Genomic DNA, 10,000 nt, shown 5'->3' with positions numbered 1-10,000 from the left:
TATCTCCGCCCAGCTCGTTCTGTTCAACGTCGGTGCCAGGGGGATTGGATGGCCGGATATTCGAAGATCGTCTAGACACGCTGTTGCAGACAAAATGAGATGAAGTGTTAAGTATTGGGGAAAATATCTAAAAAATATATATATTGGACCGTAAGAAACAGACTGTTTTGGGGAAAAATGTCTGCAAAGTGTATTGTATCGTAATAACTAAGACTATTTATTTTAGGAAAAATGTCTTGAAATGTACTGGATCGTAAGAACCAGAATATTTGTTTGGAGAACAATGTCCTAAAATGTATTGGATCGTAAGAACCAGATTATTTGTTTGGGGAAAAATGTCTGAAAATGTGTTGAATTGTAATAACTAAGACTTTTTATTTTGGGAAAAAAATGTCTGAAGATGTACTGGAATTATAAAAAAAGACTAAGTATTTTGGGAATATATCTGGAAATGTATTAGACCGTAGGAACAGACTTTATTTTGGGATAAATATCTGAAAATACATTGGACGGTAAGAAGAAAGTCTATTTATTTTGGGATAAATATCTGAAAATGTAGGCCTATTGGACCGTAAGAAAAAAAAGATTTTATTTTTGGAGAAAATCTGAAAATACACTGTACTGTAAGAATAGTCTTTGTTCTTACAGCCCAATACATTTTCTGATATTTTTACCAAAACAAATATTTTAGCCAAGACTATTTATTTTTGGGAAAATACCTGAAAATGTATTGACTGCAAGAACCAAGACTATTTATGTAGGGTAAATATCTGAAAATATACTGGACCGCAAGAACGAAGCCTATGTGCATTATGGAAAATATCTAAAAATTATTGACTGCAAGAACCAAGACTATTTATGTAGGCGAAAATATCTAAAAATGTACTAGACCGCAGGAGCAAAGACTATTTGTTTTATGGAAAATATCTGCAAATGTATTGGAGCGTAAGGACAAAGATGATTTATTTTAGGGAAAGTATCTGAAAACATATTAGATCATAAGAATCAAGACTATTTTGGGAAAAATATCTAAAAACGTATTGAATTCTAAGAGTCATGAGTATCTGTTTTGGGAAAAATGTCTGTAAATTTATTGGACTGCAAGATGACCAACTATTTATTCCTGGAAAAAATGCCTGAAGATATACTGTGACCAAGCCTACCTGTTTTGAGAAAAATAAGAACCAACACTATTTATTTTGGGAAAATGTTTGGAAATACATTGGACCGTAAGAACCAAGAATATTTATTTTGGGAAAATGTTTGGAAATGCATTGGACCGTAAGAACCAAGAATATTTACTTTGGGAAAATGTTTGGAAATGCATTGGACCGTAAGAACCAAGAATATTTATTTTGGGAAAATGTTTGGAAATGCATTGGACAGTAAGAACCAAGACTATTTATTTTGGAAAAATGTTTGGAAATTCCTTGGACCATAAGAATATTTATTTTGGGACCATAAGAAAATGTTTATTTTGGGAAAATGTTCAAATTGAGAACAATGACTATTTAAGAAAAAACATCTGAAAACGTAACGGACCATTATTTTGGGAAAATGTTCGGAAATGGAAAACAAAGTTTTAAGGAAAACGTCTGAAAACGTACTGGACCATAAGAACCAAGACTATTTTGAGAAAATGCTCGGAAATGCACCGGATCGTGAGAACAAATACTATTTAAGGAAAAACATCTGAAAACGTACTGGACCATAGGAACCAAGACTATTTATTTTGGGAAAATGTTTGGAAATGCACCGGACCGTACGAACAACGATTATTTAAGGAAAAATATTTGAAAATGTACTATACCACAAGAACCAAGACTATTTTGGGAAAATGTGCGGAAATGCATTGCATCGTAAGAACAAAGACTATTTAACGAAAAAAATCTGAAAACGTACTAGACCATGAGAACCAAGACTTTTATTTTGGGAAAATGTTTGGAAATGCACCGGACCGTAAGAACAAAGACTATTTAAGGAAAAGTATCTGAAAATGTAATGTAAAACTACTTACTGCCTTCCAAGTCATCACCATCTTGTCCGAGTCCTGCATCTTCAAGATCAGGACCCTCTCCGACAGTAACGCCATTCAACTGGTCAATTACAAATGGCAGCGTAGGATTGATCGAACCATCAAATTCCTGTTGGTAACCGCCACCAAATGAATGGTGGTTCGATAGAGATGGTAAGGAATTATTTTGCCTGAGTCCGTCTCCGTCATCAACATTTATCATCATATTCTGGCCCTGGAACTCTGCTCTGAGGGTGTGCCATAATCCGTCGCCCAGAGGACGCCCACTTATGCAAACTGACTTCGTGGGTCTGTCTGATTGTCTCAACGGAGGCACAGGCGATTCCAGACTGCAACTGGGATGTGTTTGTTTGGAAGAAATGATGGGGAATGTTGAAGAGATGAGAAAACAAATAAATAGAATGATTGATTCCAATAAAATTTTTCTTGAAATAACCAAATAGAATAATTACTTCTTATAGAGCATTTCTTGAAAAAATTAAACAGAATAATTGCTTGCTATAGAATATCTCCTGAAAACACATTTGCGAATTACTTCATTTTATCTTCTTATCACTAATAAGAAGCTCACTAAGCGAGACATGGCATAAAAAAAAAATAAAAAAAATATAGGCTATATAGCCTCTATTATATATATATATATATATATATATATATATATATATATATATATATATATATATATATATATATATATATATATATATATATATATATATATATAATATATATTTATTATATAATTTCTTATATGTGTATTAACTATTTTGAATGTTTTTTCTTGATTATGTGTCATAAGAGATTAAAATAAAAAACATTTACTCACTCGCAATGAAAAGCTAGTCGTGTTACTTTTAGACCCTAAATGAAGGATAGGCCCAGACTTTCTCCCCCTGGTCCTTACTCGCACTTGAACGCTGACACTTCTTGACGAAGGCGTGAACGATAAGGCCAACTTCACGTACGACTTAGACCCCAGTCTAGCAGGAACTGTGCGTCTGCTACACTTGGGGCCATTCCATCCCGGATCACAATGGCATTCTGGTGTATTTAGACCCCCAAGGCAGGTTCCTCTGACTCCACATGCACCCAAGCCATAGGAACAAGAGGACTCTTGAGGCAGACATCCTGCCACACTGTCTTTGCTCAGAGCAGGTTCTCCCAAATCCATCAGCTGCAATGGAACTATGAGATAGTTACGTTTTGTCCTTTTCCCCAACCTCCTAAGTAGAGGTGGTAGATAATGATAATTATTGCCACTGTATGTAATGTCACAAAACTTTAAAAGGGGCAACTGAACCATTCGTCAAGAAAAGCTTAGCTCTTAGTTCAGTAACTGCAAAACAAAGATTGGATTGGAGTTTTTTTTTTTTTACCATAATAAAGCAGTGAAGAAGTTTAAATGACCATTTATCACACAAAAGTTAGCTCTTAGCTCAGAACTGTACATCAAGGATTCAATCGAACTTTTCCTTTAGGATATAATAGCAATTTAGAAACTTGGTGATCTTTGCAAAAGATCGGAGCAGCAAAAGTATCCTGGCCTCAATGCTTTCTTGCCAAGAATTGGATTAAAGTTTTCTGTTTGATATAATAGCAATACAGAAAGTTAGTGATCGCTGGAAGAAATTACATTTATTTGTAAAAGTAATCTAACATCTCCGATTTCACTTATGTTTAGGGACGTTAGTATTAGGTATTCCTAAAGCAGAAAGCCCTTACCTCACCTGACCATTTATAACCAGGTGCGAGAGGCATCCATCCAGTGGCTGGGAGATGGGAGCCTCCTTCCACCCATGGTCTTCAGAGGCGGGGCGTCTATGGGCCAGTCCCCCAATCTGAATAGGAGAGCCACTGAACCACAACTCTGAGTCCTTAGGATCTCTCCACTGTGCCCAAGTAACCCTCTGAGAGTCCTTCAGGTTGTTGTTGTCCCATTCTCCACCTAACTGGTCGATCATGAGGGAGGCACCCTATCAGAAATTACAGGTGAGTTAGTAATTAGCATAACTAGTCCCATACTGACTTGACAGCCAGAATTGTAAGTGGATGTTTGCAAGAGGCTGTTGCTCAGTTATTGCCACTCATAAGACATTTCTTCAAGAAGATGCTAAAGTCAGGACTCCTTTACCAACCTGATCATCAAGTCTCGTATGTATGCTATGCCAGTTCCCATCACTGACGCTTCTCTCCACCTGTAACTTGAGTGGTGCTGCTCCTCCATCTATCACCATCTGTACCTTGCCCTCCTCCAGCTGCAGAGCGAGTAATGGGGTGGGTGTAGAAAGAGGACTTTGAGAATAGTGGACAAGAGGACCAGCATAGAGAAGGATAGCTTCCTGCTTCCTCGTGAGAACTCGGAAGGATATTGTGGTGGGTATGCAAGATGGCAGTGGCTGAATCCACGCAAAACCAGAGCCTCTGAAGGTGCGAGTGAGGATTTTGCACTGATACCCCCATGACCCGCCTGGGCACACACACCTGGAGTTAATGAAAGGTTATTAGATATCGTCACGAAATACCTGGGCACACACACACCTGGAGTTGATGGGAGATTGTTTCATAGCCTTTCTAAAATGTACATTGACACAAAAGTCTATTTTTCAAAATAATGCTAATCTCTCCTAAGACATACTAAGTTCTAAGGATAAAAACGTCAAAATCTAGGTATAGTCTAATTCACTAAGTAAACTAAAAAAAAATCTAAATTCATCTCAAAACTTTTTTGAATTTATTCAGAACTCTAAGATTTCATTCAGACTTTATAGCAATGAATTACTTATGCTTTCACAATATCCATTCGCTTTATTTTCAAATAGTTTTTTCCCTAAAATATTTATAGGCACATGCATCCTTTATATACAGTAATAGTAAAGCTGGATAATTTAAAGTTTTCTTACATAATAAAAAATACAGCGAACTTATGTAGTAAATCATAGAAACTCATGATTCTTTGGCATTTCTCTTTTTCGTCTTGTGGGAGATATCTACAATAAAAAAAAATGTGGGTTCTAAAAGTTACTATATAAATTAACTTGGGGAAAATAACTACTGATAATTAACAATACATAAACTCTCATACATAATTTACGATACAAAATCAACAGTGAAAGCCAAAACTTTTACGAAATAATAGAACAATCAAAGCTAAAATTGTTATACGAAGATATATATATCAAAGTTAAAACTATTATATGAAGTAATATAATAACTTAAGTTAAAATTATTGTACGAACTAATAACGATTAAAGCTAAAATTATTATACTAAGTAATATAACAATCAAAGCTAGAACTATTATATAAAGTAATATAATAATTTTAGCTAAAATGATTTTACAAAGTAATATAACAATTTAAGCTAAAATTATTATACAAAGTTATATTAACAAATAAAGCTAAAACTATTATCTGAAGTAATGTAAGAATGTAAGTTAAATTATTATACACTGTAATATAATAATTTAAGCTAAAATTACTATACGAAATTATAACAATTTAAGCTAGAATTATTATACGAAGTAATATATTAAAGCTAAAATTATTATACGAAAGTTAAATATCAATCAAAGCTAGAACTATTATACGAAGTAATATAATAATAAAGCTAAAATATCGTTCGAACTAATATAACAACTCACCTGTTACCATTCACCGTCTTGATGCACCTGCCCCCGTTCAGACAAGACGCGGGCGTGCACGTCTCCGGCTCATGCGAGCCGCAGTGAGACGCTCGGGTGAGCCGTGGTGTGACCAGAGAAGTCATGTTCGCGTCCACTACCTGTTTGTGGATTAGAGCAGTTTCCAGCATCGTATAAGCACTTTGAAAGTGAGAATAATATTTCGATGAAATCATAATACTGCCCTAAATTGGAAAACTGCAGTATCTGCGAAGTTTTCGAAATTAAGACATGCCGCCTATTGGGGTCGTGAAACACTAATACACAAGTTACTGCAGTTTCCGAATGATTCTTCAATGCTTTATTTAGGGGGACCCGTTAGGGAGTATCTGCAAAATCAGTAGTAAGGTAAGTATCTACCATTTTTCTTAGTTTTGTATTTTTGCTGTACTGCAGTATACCATTTCAGGGCAGGATAGATTAACCAGTTTCTTTTATTTTCAATAACTGTACGAGAGCCTTGTGCTTAGAGCAGTTTCCAGCATCGCACAGATCAACCAGTTTCTTTTACTTGGATAACTGTGGGTGAGCCTTTCAAGTTATTTTGCTAAAGATGTAAAGAATTTTAAAATAAATTTGACTAACATTGTAGATTAATGAAGTTTTTTCTACTTGAAATGTAGAGAATTATAAACGATATTCAATTAAAACTGTAGATTACCGAAGTTTTTCTGACTAAAATGTAGGGAATTATAAAAGCTATTCAATTAAAATTGTAGATTAACGATGTTTTTCTGCTTAAAATGTAGAAAATTATAAAAGATATTAAATCAAAACTGTAGATCAACGAAGCTTTTCTGCGTAAAATGTAGAGAATTATAAAAGATATTCAATTAAAATTGTAGATTATGGAAGTTTTTTACTTAAAATGTAGAGAATTATAAAAGATATTCAACTAAAATAGTAGATTAACGAAATTTTTCTGCCTAAAATATAGAGAATTATAAAACATATTCAATTAAGATTCTAGATTAATGAAGTTTTTTCTACTTGAAATGTAGAGAATTATACAAGATCTTCAATTAAAACTGTAGAGTAACGAAGTTTCTCGCTTAAAACGGAGAGAATTATAAAAGATATTCAATTAAAATTGTGGATTAAAAGTGGAGAGAATTATAAAAGATATTCAATTAAAATTGTGGATTAACGAAGTTTTTCTGCTTAAAATGGAGAGAATTATAAAAGATATTCAATTAAAATTGTAGATTAACGAAGTTTATCCGCTTAAAATGTAAAGAATTACAAAAGATATTCAGTTAAAACTGTACATTAACGAAGTTTTTCTGCTTAAAATGCAGAGAATTATAAAAGATATTAAATTAAAACTGTAGATCAACGAAGCTTTCCTGCGTAAAATGTAGAGAATTATAAAAGATATTCAATTAAAATTGTAGATTAAGGAAGTTTTTTACTTAAAATGTAGAGAATTATAAAAGATATTCAATTAAAATAGTAGATTAACGAAATTTTTCTGCCTAAAATATAGAGAATTATAAAACATATTCAATTAAGATTCTAGATTAATGAAGTTTTTTCTACTTGAAATGTGGAGAATTATAAAAGATCTTCAATTAAAACTGTAGATTAACGAAGTTTCTCGCTTAAAATGGAGAGAATTATAAAAGATATTCAATTAAAATTGTAGATTAACGAAGTTTTTCTGCTTAAAATGGAGAGAATTATAAAAGATATTCAATTAAAATTGTGGATTAACGAAGTTTTTCTGCTTAAAATGGAGAGAATTATAAAAGATATTCAATTAAAATTATAGATTAACGAAGTTTTTCCGCTTAAAATGTAAAGAATTACAAAAGATATTCAGTTAAAACTGTACATTAACGAAGTTTTTCTGCTTAAAATGCAGAGAATTATAAAAGATATTCAATTAAAATTGCAGATTAACGAAGTTTTTCTGCTTAAAAAGTAGAGAATTTTAAATGATATTCAGTTAAAACTAAGTTTAACGATGTTCTTCTGCTTAAAATGCAGAGAATTATAAAAAAATATTCAATAAAAATTGTAGATTAACGAAGTTTTTCTGCGTAAACTGTAGAGAATTATAAAAGATATTCAATTAAAACTGTAGATTAACGAAGTTTTTCTGCCTAAAATGTAGAGAATTATAAAAGATATTCAATTAAAACTGTAGATTAACGAGGTTTTACGGCTTAGAATGTAGAGAATTATAAAAGATATTCAATGAAAATTGTGATTAACGACGTTTTTCTGCCTAAAATGTAGAGAATTATAAAAGATATTCAAATAAAATTATATATTAACGAAGTTTTTCTGACTAAAATATAGAGAATTATAAAAGATATTCAATTAAAACAGTAGATTAACGAAGTTTTTCTGACTAAAATGTAGAGAATTATGAAAGATATTCAATTAAAATTGTAGATTAACGATGTTTTTCTGATTAAAATGTAGAGAACTATAAAAGATATTCAATTAAAACTGTACATTAACGAAGCTTTACAGCTTAAAATACAGAGAATTATAAAAGATATTCAATTAAAATTGTATATTAACGAAGTTTTTCTGCTTAAAATGTAGAGAATTATAAGTGATTCAATTAAAATTGTAGATTAACGAAGTTTTTCTGCCTAAAATGTAGAGAATTATAAAAGATATTCAGTTAAAACTGTAGATTAACAAAGTTTTCCTGCTTAAAATGTAAAGGATTATAAAAGATATTCAAATAAAAATGTAGATTAATGAAGTTTTCTGCTTAAAATGTAGAGAATTATAAAAGTTATTCAATTAAGATTGTAGATTAATGAAATTTTTCTGCTTAAAATGTAGAGAATTATAAAAGATATTCAATTAAAATTGTAGATTAACGAAGTTTTTCTGCTTAAAATGTAGAGAATTATAAAAGTTATTTAATTAAAATTGTAGATTAACGAAGTTTTTATGCTTACAATGTAGAGAATTATAAAAGATATTCAATTAAGATTGTAGATTAACGAAGTTTTTCTGCCTAAAATGCAGAGAATTATAAAAGATATTCAATTAAAATTGTAGAAAGAAGTTTTTCTGCTTAAAATGTAGAGAATTATAAAAGCAATTCAATTTACAGTTTTTTAGAATAAAGTACAACTGTTTTTGACTTTCATCAGTGATTAGTAGAGCGGAAATGCAATAATTATAGTTTCTTTTTTGGTCTGTTACCGTTATCAGCAATTGCATAAATGCATTCAGTCCCTAGAAAATACAGAAACAGGACTTTTAATTATAGATATGGCTTTTTGTTATTTTTTTACATTTCTGTTTACAATTTAAGTTTAAATAGCTTCAAAAATATTACTAATGAGTTGTGCTTTCATGAAACATCTAAAAACTAAGAATAAAAAGTAAAAAATGCGCCGAAGTTTCTTCAGTGTAATCTAGTTTTCTGTACAGCGTATAATCAAGGCCAACGAACATACATCTATCTTTCGGTGGTCTCGGTATAATGCTGTAGGAGCCGCGGCCCATGAAACTTTAACTGCGGCCAGGTGGTGGCCTGTCACATATCGTTGCCAGAACCTCGATTATGGCTAACTTTAACCTTAAATAAAATAAAAAAAAAAAAAACTACTGAGGCTAGAGGGCTGCAATGAAGTATGGTTGATGAATGGAGGGTGGGTGATCAACATACCAATTTGCAGCCCTCTAGCCTCAGCAGTTTTTAAGATCTGAGGGCGGAGAGAAAAAGTGCGGACAGAAAATTGCGGACGGACAGACAAAGCCGTCAAAATAGTTTTCTTTTACAGACAACTAAACGGCGCACGTCATCAGTTTGTTGCTTTCCTTATAAAGAAAATCACTTATCTATAAAATCCTAAACTACTCTTAATTTTGCAATATGTATAATACCACTTGGGCATTTAACTGATAACTTTTATCCACATTCTAGATAACTGGAAAGTTCTTTTTTATAGGAATGCTATTTTTGAATCATGCGTTGTTCAGCCCGAGTTATTTTTTCATCCTTAAACGCGTCTGTTCTTTTTTGCAAGAGTTAAAATCGGGAAGATAATTTAACTTTTAATTTTTCGGTAGTGCAGTGGCGTTGCAAGTCCTCAAGAATTTGTATTGAAAATTACATCTACGTAGATTACTTTATTTTCATGCATTTAATGTAATCATTTCCAAATAATTTACTAGTTTGCTCATTTATCAACATAATTCCTTGATCATCAGTGTACAGAGTCCTAATGTATATATAGGAGAGTAACTTCTATACACTGAGTCCAGAGAATTAAATTTTGAATTTTTAAGTCACAAAACTCCAAATTAAAT

At 31.9% G+C, this 10,000-nt stretch overlaps 1 protein-coding gene across 1 annotated transcript in view; it reads right to left on the bottom strand.

Annotated features, from left to right (window-relative positions):
- LOC136835808 (putative neural-cadherin 2) overlaps positions 1-10,000 on the bottom strand; it is a 126,287-nt gene that overhangs the window by 7,724 nt on the left and 108,563 nt on the right. Inside the window, 7 exon segments of the mRNA XM_067099664.1 lie at positions 1-80; positions 2,018-2,309; positions 2,311-2,370; positions 2,862-3,209; positions 3,763-4,008; positions 4,171-4,516; positions 5,675-5,814. The exon segment at positions 1-80 is cut by the window's left edge and continues 110 nt beyond it. Of these exon segments, the coding sequence (XP_066955765.1) occupies positions 1-80; positions 2,018-2,309; positions 2,311-2,370; positions 2,862-3,209; positions 3,763-4,008; positions 4,171-4,516; positions 5,675-5,814 (1,512 nt within the window).

Source organism: Macrobrachium rosenbergii, chromosome 4, assembly GCF_040412425.1.
Source record: "Macrobrachium rosenbergii isolate ZJJX-2024 chromosome 4, ASM4041242v1, whole genome shotgun sequence".
In the NCBI taxonomy this organism is placed as follows: Eukaryota; Metazoa; Arthropoda; class Malacostraca; order Decapoda; family Palaemonidae; genus Macrobrachium; species Macrobrachium rosenbergii.
The sequence above is the reverse complement of the archived record's forward strand: the minus strand, read 5'-3'. Positions and strand labels throughout refer to the sequence as shown.